Source organism: Chroicocephalus ridibundus, chromosome 1, assembly GCF_963924245.1.
Source record: "Chroicocephalus ridibundus chromosome 1, bChrRid1.1, whole genome shotgun sequence".
Taxonomy (NCBI): domain Eukaryota; kingdom Metazoa; phylum Chordata; class Aves; order Charadriiformes; family Laridae; genus Chroicocephalus; species Chroicocephalus ridibundus.
This window is the reverse complement of record NC_086284.1, coordinates 69,271,866-69,287,159: the sequence shown is the minus strand read 5'-3', so window position 1 is coordinate 69,287,159 and position 15,294 is coordinate 69,271,866. Positions and strand designations below refer to the sequence as shown.

Here is a 15,294-nt window from a genome sequence, read left to right as displayed (position 1 = left end):
GTGAATCCACCACCTCCCTGGGCAGCCTATTCCAATGTTTAATAACCCTTTCAGTGAAAAAATGTCTCCTAATCCTAAAGATGCTTCTTATGGATATATACGGCAGTCAGGAAGGAGAGTAACAATTTCTGCAATAAATATTTACGCAATTGCCAAGGTCTCAAATTTGCTGCTATTTTAAGATAGCGTATTTCACCTTTCTTCAGTACATAAAAGTTAATTTAATGACACTACACAGTTATGAGTGAAAATTAAAACCATTTTTTTGGAAATATAAAACATATAAAAGTACATGGCAAGTTCTCTGTAATTTCAGACACCAGACAAAACAGTCCTGGTAAATTTTACAAACAGATTACAGAACCTGGTACTTAGAAGAACTTTCCCCAGTAGAGAAATTATATTTTATGCACAGCTTGCTTCAGCGCTGTCCTGGGGGAGGAAGAGACATAGCATCTTCACTTTGTGCATGCAGACATGATACAAAGCTATTAGTGGAGATAATAAAGGGAAAGACTAAGAGAGAAGAGAGCAAGAACATGAATCTCATTCACCCCACGTGCAATTTAGCACCTTAGCCACAAGATCACTCTTTCTAGTTCTTTCTGCCAGAGGTAGTGACACAGCAAACCAAAAACACTAACCACCACCCCCCAAAACCTCATACATTTACCAGTTGAGTGTGACCCGACTATGAGAATGTCAGCAGGAGAACATACATAACCACAGGACAGGGGAGAACAAGAATTTCAAGCAGAAATATTATTTATACCATTCATGAGAACATGTTTTAATGTCTTGTCCTAAAGTTCTTCTTTTAAAGAGAAGGTTTGCAAGGATGATCGGAAAGGGACAATTCAGGGTCTCAAAAAACATTTTTTACAGTGAAATAGCACAGAAACATAGTCTATGTAAGTTCTTTCAAGAAAATGGCCAGAGTTGACTTGATGACAGTAGATATAATGAGGAGACTTCTGGTACTGCGCACATGCAGAAGAAAAAACCCAACACTACATTAATAGCAAAATTTAAAAGCTGGAGACAGAAAGATCCAGAATCTATTTCTATTTTTAAAATATATCTACTTTTTTAAGGATTTTCACTGCTACTAAACTGCTCATTTAGTTGTCCCAAGACACAATGAAGTCTTTAGGAATCAGTTTCACCAAAAATGCTGCGATAAAAGTTCTTAATTTAGACTACAAAACTTTCAGGAAATATGACGCAGCTCAACTTGAAACAGTCTTAGTCACGTTGATTTAGAAGCCTACATTCTGGCATTTTTATACTTCTGTTCTCCACACAACAAACATTACAGGACCCAGAGCTACTGTTCCCATTTGGAAACTCGCCTCCCTCCACCTTCTTTATGGAAGAATCACTTTGTGAACCTGTTCCATCTGACATCACTTGGAGCAGTCTCTTAAGAGAAAAGCAATAGCTTACGTTTTTCCTTCTGAAATTTTCCAAGGGCATCATGTGTCTCCCCCTCACCGCCAGCACCTCATACAGCTTCACTCTGCTATGGTCTAACAAATACACAGAGAAATTAAATCCACAAAACTGACCACGTGATGCCTGCAGTCTTACTACTTCTCAAAGAAATAATACATCACCCAGTGGAAAAACAAGTTACTACCGTATCACCAGTTTAGAAAAATGGTGACAACTCAAAAATTAAGAAATATAAATCATGCTGAAAGCAATTAAGTCACCAGATTAGCCAGTCTTTTCAAATTAGTATCCATTGGATGGAGCAGCTAAATTATGCTTGAGGACAACATCTCATCCAACTTCATTTCGTGAATAACTCAAAGCTTGTAATCTGGATGCTACCAGAGCTGTCATACTCCTGAAAATACTTCCTGTTTGTCACTGCTTTCTCAGAATTCATACTCTCATTAAAACAGCACGCCATTTAGATAGCTTGTGGTGGTCCAAATCACATCTCACTCTTTCCCTCCCACGCTTTTTAAAGGGTTGGTAGTGTAGCTTTCATGGAACTGCATCTCTATTTCTGCAAATTCAATTAATTAAGTATATTGGTTTATAGAAAGTCGCCTTGCCCGTTAAAAACAGAGTGCAAAGGAAAATCATTGCCTGAGACAGAAGTAACATTTTAAAATTCTTTTTTTCTTTCAGAAACAATTTTTAAAAAAATTAAATATCTTTTAAATTTGACACATATTTCAGACTAAAACTGCACAACACTGGGCCATTCCACAGCAAAAGCTGGGTTGCAGGCTACGCACATCTGCATAAGTCCCCTGCAGAACCGGACTTGCAGTCCAGGCAAATAACTACTTGCCACTCTGCTTGTCGAGATGACTGAAATTTGCTCTCCAAAGCTTGAAGAAAAAAAAAAAAAATTGTAGGCAGGAGGCGAGGATCCTGCTAGGCCCAGGTGGCTATGCAGAGACCCTCGGAAGGATGCCTGGGCATCAGCCACAAGGGCGGACAACACCACGTTAACGCGCCCGTGAACACTCCAAATGTGACTCTTTCAGAGGTTTTCCATTACCATGAACAGGTGTGGACATTCGTTAAACCAGAAAATCTGCTTTAATCTTCCAATACCAAATTGCATTACTCCCTTCAGTCAATTGCTTTCCTAATAACCAAAGTTACATTTAATCCACTAAACATCAACGTTGCTATTGTCTCATAACACAGGAAGGAAGTAGAAAACAGAGTCTGGAAGCAAGTAGAAAAATACCTTCCATTTTTGGGTAGTTAAATTCTAAAATGTAGATGCGTGGTGTAGGCATGCATACCATTAACATCTCTATGTCGATAAACGTGTGTGAGAGAGAGACAGAGAACAGATGGGATGAGTAGAGGGAACAGAAAGGAAACCTTGGCAAAATAACACAGAAGAAAGAGAACAGAAAATACAGGATGAGGTATAAAAAATACAAAGAAAGAGAAGTCCACGAAGATGCAGAGTAGGAAAGGAGATACATTAGAAATTACATGGAATTAATGCATCGGTCTATTCTATAAAATAAAAAGCAACACACAGGAGTCAAGAATGGAACAAAACAGTCCCCCAAAAAAGGTGCGCAGAAAAAAAAGTATTGGCCAAAAGATGATTCAGTGAAAACTCATTTGACAAATTTCACTCGCGGTTGTCAAATCATTTATTGAACATGACAGAAACAGTAGACAACTTTTAGGGACTGGTCCAAACATCAGAAGCTCAGAATTCTTCTCTCAGCTCTTGCAAATGACTTATTACATGGCATTCTGGTGCACCAACTCTTTTCCTTTTCTAGCCCACTTCAACACACAAGACAGATGAAGTTGCCTTAAACCACAGGTTGACACAAGATTTCCTTCATACAGGTATGTATGGAGAGACCTTGGAAGGAAACTTTAAAAAAAAAAAGCAGGGGGGGGACCTTTTTGCCCTACATTTGTCTGAAGAAACTTGAGGCAGGATAGAATCTTCTCAAATGCCCTGAAATCACCCAGGATGGACAGAAGAAAAATGACAGTCTTGTCAGAAGAGAACAGAGGGCATGGTGTGCAGGCTGCTACTGAAGACAACTTCTGGACTGTATTTTGAGGTATTTAGGGGCAAACAAACAAGCAGAGACACTTTGCTAGTTTTCCAGTTGTGATGAGGTGATTCCACAGACACCAGCGTATTCATTTGTAAATGCCACTAAGGCTTTTCTTCTCCAACAGGTGTTTCAGTAACTTGAAAATCTAGTATATGTAGTACCTGTTCCTCCGTATTTCCCCAAAGGGGGAAAAGGATTCTGGGGCAGGAGTTGGCAGGGCTCACTGATAGGGCTTTAAACTAGATTTGAAGGGGGAAGGGGTCAATAATTTCATGCTTGCCTGTGACAAACAGTGGTGCAGCACATCAGGGGCAGAGGGATGGAGTCCTAGTAAGGGCTCTCAACTTGTTGCCCCAAGCCAAGCCAGAGATGACACACCGGGACACCCCAAGGGAATCCAGGGGGATTCGCGCAAGAGGGTGACATGGCCAGCCCAGCTGAAGTGCCTCTATGCGAATGCACGCAGCTTGGGCAATAAACAGGATGAATTAAGGGCCACTATGCTGCTGGAAAGCCATGACATAGTGGCCATTACTGAAACTTGGTGGGATGACTCCCACAACTGGAATGTAGGGATAGACGAATACAAGCTCTTTAGGAAGGACAGGCAGGGTAGGAGGGGAGGAGGTGTTGCCCTCTACATCAGTGACCAGCTAGAATCGATGGAGCTCCATATGGGGAAGGACGATGAGCTGGTTGAGAGTGTATGGGTTAAGATTAAAGGGAAGACAGGGGAAGGCGATGTTACAGTAGGGGTCTGCTACAGGCCACCTGACCAGCAGACCCAAGCAGATGAGGCCCTCCATAGGCAGATAGAAGAGGCTTTGCGTTCACAGGCCCTGGTTCTTGTAGGGGATTTCATCCACCCTGACATCTGCTGGAGGGACAACACAGCAAGGCACCAGCAATCCAGGATGTTCCTGGAATGCATAGATGACAACTTCCTCCTCCAAATGGTAGAGGAACCAACAAGAAAAGGTGCTATGCCAGACCTTGTTCTCACCAACAGGGAAGGGCTGGTGACCAACATGAGGCTCAAGGATAACCTTGGCTGCAGTGACCATGAAGTGATAGAATTTAAGATCCTCAGGGCAGCTAGAAGAATATATTCCAAGCTTACAACCCTGGACTTTAGGCACGCAGACTTTGATTGCTTCAGGGATCTGCTGGCCAAAATGCCATGGGACAAAGCTCTAGAGGGAAGGGGGGCCCAGGACAGCTGGTCAGTATTCAAGGATCACCTTCTCCGTGTCCAGGAGCAAACTATACTGACAAAGAGGAAGGCAGGAAAGAATGTGAGGAGACCTGCCTGGATGAACAGGGAGCTCCTGGACACACTGTCACACAAAAAGAAACTTTATAAGGAGTGGAAGAAAGGACAGCTAGAATGGGGGGCATATAAGGAAGCTGTCCGAACAGCAAGAGACCTGGTGAGAAAAGCTAAAGCTCAGTTAGAATTCAATCTAATCTAGCCAAAGAGATCAAGGGAAACAGCAAAAATTTCTACAGGTACATTAATGGTAAGAAGACGACTAGGGAGGGTGTGGGCCCCCTCAGAAAGGAAACAGGGGAGCTGGTGATAAGTGATATGGAGAAGGCCAAGGTTCTCAACGACTTCTTTTCCTCAGTCTTCACTGGCAAGGGCTCCAGCCACACTCCTGGAGTCACAGAAGACAATGGCAGGGGTTGGACAGAACTGCCCATCGTAAGCGAAGATCAGGTTCATGACCATCTGATGAACCTGAAAGTGAACAAGTCCATGGGACCCGATGGGATACATCCACGGGTACTGAAGGAACTGGTGGATGAGGCTGCTAAACCGCTCTCTATTGTATTCCAAAAGTCATGGCAGTCTGGTGAAGTCCCCACTGACTGGAAAAGGGGAAACATAATCCCCATTTTCAAAAAGGGAAAGGAGGAACCAGGGAATTATAGGCCAGTCAGTCTCACCTCTGTGCCTGGTAAGATTATGGAGCAGATCCTCCTGGAGGCGCTGCTGAGGCAGAAGAATAACGAAGAGGTGACTGGGTACAATCAACACGGCTTCACCAAGGCCAAATCGTGCCTGACAAACCTGGTGGCCTTCTATGAGAAGGTCACAACATCAACAGACAAGGGGAGAGCAACTGATGTCATTTACCTGGACCTGAGCAAAGCCTTTGACACTGTCCCGCATGACATCCTGGTCTCCAAGCTGATAAAATATGGGTTTGATGGACTGACAATTCAGTGGATAAAGAACTGGCTTGACGGCCGCACCCAAAGAGTGGCTGTCAATGGGTCCATGTCCAAGTGGAGGCCAGTGACAAGTAGAGTCCCTCAAGGATCAGCACTGGGACCGGTCTTCTTTGACATCTTCATCAGCGACATGGACAGTGGCATAGAGTGCACCCTCAGCAAGTTTGCTGACGACACCAAGCTGTGTGGGGCGGCTGACACACTGGAGGGAAGGGATGCCATCCAGAGGGACCCTGACAGGCTGGAGTGGTGGGCCCATGCCAAACTCATGAAGTTCAAGAAGACCAAGTGCAAGGTCCTCCATCTGGGTCGAGGCAATCCCAAGGACCGATATAGGCCGGGCAGTGACTGGCTTGAGAGCAGCCCTGAGAGGCTCAACATGAGCCGTCAGTGTGCACTAACAGCCCAGAAAGCCAATCGTATCCTGGGCTGCATCAGGAGCATGGCCAGCAGGTTGAGGGAGGTGATTCTCCCCCTCTACTCCACTCTCGTGAGACCCCACCTGGAGTGCTGCATCCAATTCTGGAGTCCCTACTACAAGAGAGATATGGACGTGCTGGAATGTGTCCAAAGAAGGGCCACGAGGATGATCAGAGGGCTGGAGCACCTCTCCTATGAGGACAGACTGAGAGAGTTGGGGTTGTTCAGTCTGGAGAAAAGAAGGCTCCGAGGAGACCTTATAGTGGCCTACCAGTATCTTAAGGGGGCCTCCAAGAAAGCTGGTGAGGGACTTTCTAGGATATTGGGTAATGGTAGGACTAGAGGGAATGGATTAAAACTAGAGATGGGACAATTCAGACTGGACGTTAGGAAGAAGTTCTTCACCATGAGGGTGGTGAGACACTGGAACAGGTTGCCCAGAGAGCTGGTGGAAGCCCCATCCCTGGAAGTTTTTAAGGCCAGGCTGGATGGGGCTCTGAGCAACCTGATCTAGTGAGAGGTGTCCCTGCCCATGGCAGGGGGGTTGGAACTAGATGATCTTTAAGGTCCCTTCCAACCCTAACAATTCCATGATTCTATGATTCTATTGCCTATGGACAGATGTGGCAAGAGGCAGCAGGTGGGGAATCAAGACTTGACGACAGAAAAGAAACCAGTTCCTCACATCTAGTGCTCCATGTGCCAGGCAAAGGATGATGATGACGGTGCTGGTTCGGATGGGACTGATCAGCTACTGCTATGCAGAGGGAGAAAGTGCTCGGTTTTGTGGTCCACACACAAAAGCCTCTCTTGACCTGTGTGTTTTCAAGGAAGGAAAAACACAGAAACGGAAATCTGGTGCAGCCCTCTGAGGTGACCTTGACACAGAAAAATATGCCTGTATCAACACTGGTATCACAACTGCAGTCACTTTCGGAAGATCTGCACCTTTTTGGCTGTGCTGTCTCAGCTGTGCCTGTTGCAGCTTTAGCACTGTGTTTCCTGAAGAGCAGTAAGTCAGTCCTCTTCGCCCTTGACCACATCAGCCCCTTGTTGTTGATGTTCCTTGTCCGAATGAGAAAGCAACGCTGGTCTTGGATGCGACAACGGCGGCTGCTATCAGAAGGCCTCTTTGACCGCAACAAGGAATTTTTCCCCGCTCCCTCCTTTTTAATTAATAAATGACAAGCACTGTATGCTGCTGTATGGGGGCAATAGCTGCCAGAACTTTCCCAGAAGTCAAATTTTCAAAACCCAGAAGTACTAAATACTTGCATCTCAGACTTTGTGCAGTCTGATTGTAAATAGATTTATAGCAGGCTGCATTCTGAGAGTGAGTTTACATTTCTTTTGCAAAACAACTGAAAACAAAATCTTTCCCACAATGCAGTAAGGAACACTTTATCAATTATACAGCGTATGTTAAACTAGGAAATATTATTTCATATCAATATATTTTATATCATTACATTTGCATCATTTACCTTTATGAACCTAATACAAAACCACCCTCCTCCATTATAAAACTATGTTATACCTCTGCTTTTACACTCTGTTTTTACAGTATTCTATGTAAATCTTTCCATGTACATGCTTCTCTTTTTCCCTACCAGTTCTGGGGAAGGTCCCCACCATTTAGTGGACTCCCAATCCCGCTCTCACTCACTTTTGCTGATTTGCTGCATTTTTCCACACTCTTCACGTAAACATCAACCGGCAAAATCATTTTGTCTTGTTTCTTGTACTTTGGCTCTTAGGTTTTTTTCTTTCCATGTTTTTCGGTCTCCCACCGGAGCCAGCCCGTCAAGTACTGACTCTCCACCTCGCTAGATACACACATTATGTACGAAGAGAGAAAGCTTATATAAAGTTAACACATTGCACTACCATATACTGCAACTGCAAAGGATTCACACAGGCCTTACAGAGAGAACATGTGAAATGGAGCTCTCTGGGCGGAAGCCCCAGCAGAAAGCGAGCTATATGCTCAACACTCAAATTGTGAGGAAGCGGGGGAACATGAATGAAGCTCTTTCACTCTCAGTCCGAGGTTGGCCGGGACGTGGTCGGGCCCTGTGATGGCTCTAACAATGGTCCAACAAATAACTCCTTCAGTACCCAAACTCAAAGCAGCCCCTCGTCCTTCTCGCGCTCCCGCTCCCACGCCGCTCCCTCGGGTGTGCCATCGGGAAGCAGAGCAAGACATTGCCCCGCATGAAAATCACTCCAAGGAAAGGAAACTTCAAAAGAGTAACAGCTGTTTTCCATTTTTTTCAGTTCTTGGGGCAGCTTCACACACAGCTCTGGTGGCACAACTGAGGTGTAACAGCACAGCGGCCACAGTGAGCCAAGAATCACCAGAGGCAGGTACTTCATCTACCTTCCCGCCACCAGAAAACGCAAAAGCAGTGGAGGATTCTTCCCCAAATTCCTCCCACTCCATGTTATTTCTGGAACCCTTTGTGTTGCTGAGGTGTAAAACACGGCAGAAAACTCACGTCATAAATGCATCGATTTATTCCACTCTCAAAACCAGAGCTAATTTTCCAGCACTAATGTGTGGATGGGTTCCGCGTCTTCGAAGCGCGGAGCTGTCAGCTTTGCCATTAGGCACGAGGGAAGTGTTTCTCCAATAGCCAAGACTCATGGCTACAACTCATTACTTGGAACATGCGGTACTCTACGGGAGCTCTACAAAGGGCGACGGCTGAAACCAAGATCCTTTAACAAGTTTTTTAAAAGCCTGGCAACTAAGCGGCGTGCCCAGGCGACCCAAGTCCCGCACCGAGGCGACCTTCCCCCGCCCCGCCGGCTGCCCCGGGGCGGCCCCCGACCCCCCTTGGATGGAGCTCCTCGGTACGAGCGGCACTTCCACCTCCCCGCAGGCTGTTACCGCCGCCCGCCCTCCCCTTCTGCCGCCGGACCCGTTCCCGGGCTGACACCTACCCCCAGCGCCGGGGCTGCCCAACAGCCACCGCGGCCGTTAACGGTCGGCGACGCCCCCCGCCCCGCACGGCGGAGGGGACTTACCGGCTGCCGACCGGCGCGGGAAGCGGCCATAGCCCAGCGCGGCGAGGCGATGGAAGCAGAGAAGAGGTGGAGAGGGCGCGCACCCCCTTCGGCTGCCGTGACGGGGCGCTCCCGGCCGCCGGGCGGAGGCAGCGCCGCGGGCGGGCGGGGCGGGGTGGCCGCCCCGCCGCCGCTGAGGCTGGCGCTCGTGTCGCGGGGCGGTGGCGGAGGCGGCGCGGGCCCCTCCCGGCCGGAGGGTGGCGCGGCGGGGCCGCGGCGGCGGCAGTGATTGCCGGGGCATGCCGCCGCCGCCGCCGGGAGGAGGGGCTCGGGTAGCGGCGGCTCCGCCGCAGCAGCAGCAAGCAGCAGCGGGAAGAGCGGCGGCGCGAGGCGATGGGGCAGGAGCGGTGATGGCGGAACCGGCGGAGCTGCGGCAGGAGTCGGTGGTGGGGTTCCTGGCGGCCCGGGGCGGGCGGGCGCGCAACGCGGAGCTGCTGGAGCATTTCCGGGACTGGCTCAGCCCCTCGGAGCCCGGCCGCCGCGCCGCCGCCCGGCACCGCTTCAAGGAGCTGGTCAACGCCGTGGCCACCGTGCGCCAGGAGCCCGGCACCGGCGTCAAGTACGTGCACCTCCGCCGCCGGTACTGCGCCCCGGAGACCCCCGCCGCCGCCCTGAGCCCCGGGGAGGAGGCGGCGGCGGCGGCGGTGGGGGACAGCGCGGAGCGGCCGAGCCCGCCGCCCTCCCCGCGGGCGGGCGCTGAGGAGGCGCCGCCGCCACCGCCGTCGGCGGGCGAGGATGCCGGCGGCAGTCGCCCTCAGCCCGCGGCGCAGCGGGGCGAGCCGCCCCGGCCGAGCGCGGCGGCGGGCGGAGGCCAGCGAAAAAGCTCCCGGCGTGGGCCGCCGCCCGGGCGCGGCGGAGGAGGCGGCGGCGGCGGCGGCGAGGAGGCTGCGGTAGCGGCGGGCCCGGGGCGGCCTCCCCCTCCGCCGGTGGAGGAGGTGGGGGCGGCGGAGGTCGCCCCCGGGGCGGCGGCGGGGAGCGGCCGCAGGGGCCTGCGGGAGGCGGCGCGGGGCGGCTCGCCCCAGCTGAAGCGCGGAGCCCTGCCCGGGGGGGGCCGCGGCCGCGGCGGCGACTCGGACAGCGCCTCGGTGGCCTCGTCGTCCGCCGAGGAGGAGGGGAGCACCACCGGCGCCGTGGCCCTGGACCCCTTGGAGCACGCCTGGATGCTGTCGGCCTCGGACGGTCGGTGGGAGAGCCTGGAGGGGCTGCTGAGCTGCGAGCCGGCGCTGCTCTGCAAGCGGGACTTCATCACTGGCTTCACGGTGTTGCACTGGGCCGCCAAGCACGGGCGGCAGGAGCTGCTGGCCACACTGGTCAACTTCGCCCAGCGGCACCAGCTGCCCGTGGACATCAACGCTCGCACCAGCGGCGGGCACACCGCACTGCACATCGCCGCCATGCACGGCCACGCCGAAGTGGTGAAGCTGCTGGTAGGAGCCTACGACGCCGACGTGGACATCCGTGACTACAGCGGGCGCAAGGCTGCGCAGTACCTGCACCAGGGCACCTCAGGGGACATGCGGAGCCTCGTGGGGGCCCTGGAGGAGGAGGAGGAGGAAGGGGCTGCCGGCAATGGGAGCGGGCGCTGGAGGCTCTCCAAGGTGTTGCCTTCCAACCTCATGAGCTACCGTCTCTCCCACCACCACCACCACCATCACAGCACTGGGGAGGAAGCTGAGGGCACCGAAGGGGCAGCAGTGCCAGGCAAGGGCAAGGAGATGACCAGGAAAGGCTCCGGCAGCGGGCGGATGAAGCCTCGGCTTAATAAGATCCGCTTCAGGACTCAGATCATCCACAACACACCCTCCTTTCGCGGTGACACTGAGGAAGAAGAGCATGAGGAGAAATCCCTGAAAGCGTCGTTCAAGCTCAGGCCAAAGTCCAATGTCTTTGGATAAGGCCACGGAGCAGGAGGTCTGGGAGGTGGGTGCATGGACCAAAGTGCCCTAGGGTGTAGCGCAAAAGGTGAGGCAGGTATGAGTGGGTGCTCATCTACACTCACGTAGTCCGGGGAGATGTGTCCTGAGTATCTTGCTTTAACTCAGTTTGGTGGGGCCAGTGAGCCCAGTGAGTCAACAGGGCTCTGGTGGCTTACAACTCCCAAGAGCAGCTCCTTCGGCTGGGCCCTCAGTGCTGAAATCAGAGGCAGCGGGTGTGTTGAGAAACGCTGGGGTGTTTAAAAGCTGTGCTCCTTTCTCTCCAAAGGCAGGCTTCCGGATGGGAAACCTGTGTTAGGGAATCTGCTTGGATTAGCGTGTTGAGTGGGGGAAAGAAAAGTACAAATCCTGTACTCAGCTGGTACTATAAACTACTTAGAAACAACTTGCTATGTAAGAAGAACACCTCAGTAATATGCAAATATACTTTAAGTTTCTCTTTAACAGCAATACCACCTGGCACAGAGTGGAGTTGGGTACTCAAAATGAGATGGTAGATAACGGTTTCCTGTCAGAATCCAAGCTTCAATCCAGCAAAGACTTGAGCCTATGTTGACTTTATTAATTGAAAATTGCCTGATTTGACATCATGAATATATTAAAAAAAAAAAAAATCCATTGCACTGCAAATAATGAATGAAGTTGACCATGTGCAGAAGTCTCTGCTGTCTGAGGTACTACTGAGCTTGCTTATTGCTGTTGGAATACTAATACAAGGTAATGGAAGCAAAGAATCTTTTTATATATTTGGTATCTTCTGTTTTGTCTTAGGCAAAGCAATTTTATTTTAATCACTGTGAATTCTCAAGTGCCAGACATAGCGCAGTTCCAGTTATGAAGTCTGGTCAATTCTTGTTAATGTTGTTTGTGTAACTCACTGCATTTAAAATCAGAAAATTGTGTTGTATGTGCTACCTGTGAAAGTCGTTCTCTTTTAGAAAAGAGCACAGACACCATTGCATGAAATCTTCAAGACACTCTAATATGGCCCTGTAATACGTAATAGCCACAGGTCTGTGTTCACTAGCAACTTGTGTGCCAATCCCTTCAACTGACTTTGTGCAGAAATGGAAAAAAAAAAAAGTAGGGAAAGAAAAAAGGGAGGAGGTGCGAATTCACACACAAGGTGAATAACCAGAACTCTGAAACTCTGTCCCTGTTTATCATCCTGAGTGAAAGCAGTATAATGACATAGTCTAGTAGTCTAGTTAAGTGATGGCAATGGTGTTTGAGTTCTTTTAAACCTGTATTTCTAGAGAAGTGGTAACCAAGGCTTTGAACTGTTGTTTAACAACCTAGTGAGTCTTAATCTGATTGATGAGCCTATCCGTCTGCTAAAGCTTTCAGAAACCTTGAATCTTGTTTCTCTGCTTTAAAGGTAGCAGTTCCAGTGAAATATAGGAGGCAGATTTGTATCCAGACTCGGCTTTCCTTAAGAATGAGGTATTGAGCTGACCCTGGATCCTGAATGCTGCTCAAGGTAGAAGCTCATCTGTGCTTAGATGTTAAGGTACGACCAGTTTCAATGCAACATTTGTCGAAGCGTGTTTCAAGTTGGCTTCCTCAGAATGTACATGCACCTCTGGCTGGTAATTAACCAAAAGTAGATAGGCTTTGACATGTTAAAATCCAAATTCAAGACACTGATTAAATGCATACCACGAGCTCTAGAACACCTCGCAGGGAAACTGCTGCTGGGAGTTGTGCACTTTCAAGGGAACAGCTGCCTGTAGCTGTTGCTGGCGGCTTACATTTCTTGTAGCGACAGGGGAAGGGAGTGCCAACGATTCATTGGATTCATTGAGTTCACAATTTCTGCACTTTGTGTCAAAACCTAATAAATGACAGTATTTGCATAGGCATGTAAGCAACACTTAACTATTCCTGGGAAAAGTTACATAAAAAAAATTGAATCTCTGCATAGATGCTGGTCATTACTTTTGTGCAAAAAGACTAGAAATTGTACAGAGGTTCAGCTTTAGATTATAATTTATAAGCTATATTATTATAGATTTCATGTGCCTTCATTTTGGGTTGGTTGCCACAAATGTGATGGGTAATATCGGTCTTGCAAAGCACTTTGGCTTTACGTCTGTGGGACAGGACCAGAAATTTTCCCTCAGCCCTTCAACAAAAGGGACGGGGGGGGGAATATCATACGAATTATACTGTAGACCTAATTCTTTTGTAACAGAGAAGAGGATTAAATGCGTAAGTCTTAAACTTCCTTCACTCTGGAAGATAAATAGCTTTTTAGACTTCTGTAGAAAGGAAGTTTTCTGACTGATCACTTGCAATGTGAGCCCTCTTCAGCATGGCCACTGCTGAATTGAGCACATATTCCATGCAACTACCTATGTCCAAACCTTACTGAAGTAACTTTCTGCTTTGAGAGTTTATAGTTCTTTCATAGGAGCTGTTGAGTGAAGTGTTTGTCTCTTCATATGCAAATAGCAAAGAATTGCACAAAAATACTGAGTCTTAGATAGCTGTCAGGGTCTGGGGAAAAAAAATTGAGGGTTTCAGTGCTTTGGGATTTGAAATATAGCACACTTTGGATTTTAAAAGACTAACTGGAACATAGTTTTGTCTTGCGTAATACAGTAGACCTTTGGCAATTACTAAGGGAACTTGAAAAAATGGTAAAAAGATGCCTCACTTACAACTCATTATTTGAAGTATCGAAGTGAAACTTTGCTCCTCTTATACTGTTTAGCTGTCAATTAATGCAATTTCACCATAACAGCCCAAAGGTCTTTGCAAGATGGGGTGCAACAGAGCAAACATCTCTGTTGGTGTTTGAGGTATGTTGACAAATGGCTAGATAACCACTAGTGTCTCTCTGCGCTATGGGACGAAAGCACTTTGATTTCACATTATGACTTGTCACATTCCACGTGGTTACTTTTTATAACATGAGCTAAAACTTAAGTTTTGTTTGGAGGTAGGAAAGGCTTGATGCCCTGTTTCAGAATATTTACAGTCTAACGGTACTCTTGAGTCAAATATTTTGGATACATTGCCTAGAAAGATGTGAATTTGAAATAAAGTTGTATGGTACAGAAAACTGGAGCACTTAGTGGTGTCTTTAATGGTATGCTTGAAGTTACTGAATGTGTGTTCACTTTTTATGATGGTGTGTAAGGCAGCAAGACTGTAATGTAAACATTTGATATCTTTTATTGTATCCTATGTTTGAAATATTTTAGAGGCCTGGAAGCCTGTCAGGTTTTATTAATACAACTTTTTATGGGTGTCTTTCTGAATGGTTATGAGTTAAGAATCTGTAAGCTTCAGTTTTACTGAAATAAAAAGAGCCCATGAATTGTTTATGCTTGAATTCACTTCTGTATGGTACATGCTTAGGTGCTGCTTGCATATTGGCTTCTTGGCTGTTAAAACTATGTAACGTTTTGTCTTTTGGGTTGGTTTTTTTCGTTTTTTTTTTGTTGTTGTTGTTTTTTGTTTTTATTTTCAATCGTGAAGATGTCTGATACAGTATAACACTCAAAGAGTAAGACAAGGGAAAATACAGTTGAGTTGTTTGCAAGACAGTAACATTTTTCTTTGGCAGTTACTCTCTAATGGCTCATGTCAAAGTAAATGAAGACACAACAAGTTTTTTTGTAGAGAAGTATGTCTAAATAAGGGCCTGGGAGAGTGGCATTGCTTAACTTAAAATAGCGTCCTGACCTTATTTCTATGCAGCTAAATATCTCTGACTCTGGGAAGACTAATACTAGTTTTGGTCACTGTGTAAAGGTCAATACCTAATTAAAAAAGGTTTAGGATTAAGGCTTTTTATAATGTGTCTTAACTACAGCTGGCAGCTTCTCTAAAGGGAAGTTTAATTTCGTTACCAAGCTAGACAGTGGGATTTTGGTATATCTAAAAATTCTATTAAGCTGTTGCCTTACCAAAAAATATGTTAAAATTAGTAAACCTCATGCTGCCAGTAACACCTCTCAGAGACATCCAGATTTATGCTTAGACTGAAGAAAGGCTCGGCTGTTACCGTGCTGGTGGATTAGGATGCATGCAGCTCCAAACCAAGTGACCCCAAATCA

General features: G+C 47.7%; 2 protein-coding genes across 3 annotated transcripts in view; one reads left to right on the top strand and one right to left on the bottom strand.

The window, feature by feature from the left end:
- Positions 1 to 9,426, bottom strand: part of SEPTIN10 (septin 10) — a 40,664-nt gene extending 31,238 nt beyond the window's left edge. For both annotated transcript variants that reach the window (XR_010071569.1, XM_063338500.1), the window contains exon 1: positions 9,255 to 9,426. Coding sequence is in view for 1 of the 2 variants with exons in the window: in XM_063338500.1 (XP_063194570.1) it covers positions 9,255 to 9,284 (30 nt within the window). In the remaining variant the exon portion in view is untranslated. The remainder of the gene's footprint in view (positions 1 to 9,254) is intronic.
- Positions 9,427 to 9,451: 25 nt separating this feature from the next.
- SOWAHC (sosondowah ankyrin repeat domain family member C) lies at positions 9,452 to 14,613 on the top strand. The gene has a single exon (XM_063338488.1). It carries the CDS (start codon positions 9,533 to 9,535, stop codon positions 11,186 to 11,188), a length of 1,656 nt encoding a protein of 551 aa, XP_063194558.1. The 5' UTR covers positions 9,452 to 9,532; the 3' UTR covers positions 11,189 to 14,613.
- The last annotated feature ends 681 nt before the right edge of the window (positions 14,614 to 15,294 follow it).

What these genes read in the sequence shown, in the direction of transcription:
- SOWAHC (XM_063338488.1), top strand. Translation starts at nt 9,533, where the DNA reads ATGCCGCCGCCGCCGCCGGGAGGAGGGGCTCGGGTAGCGGCGGCTCCG.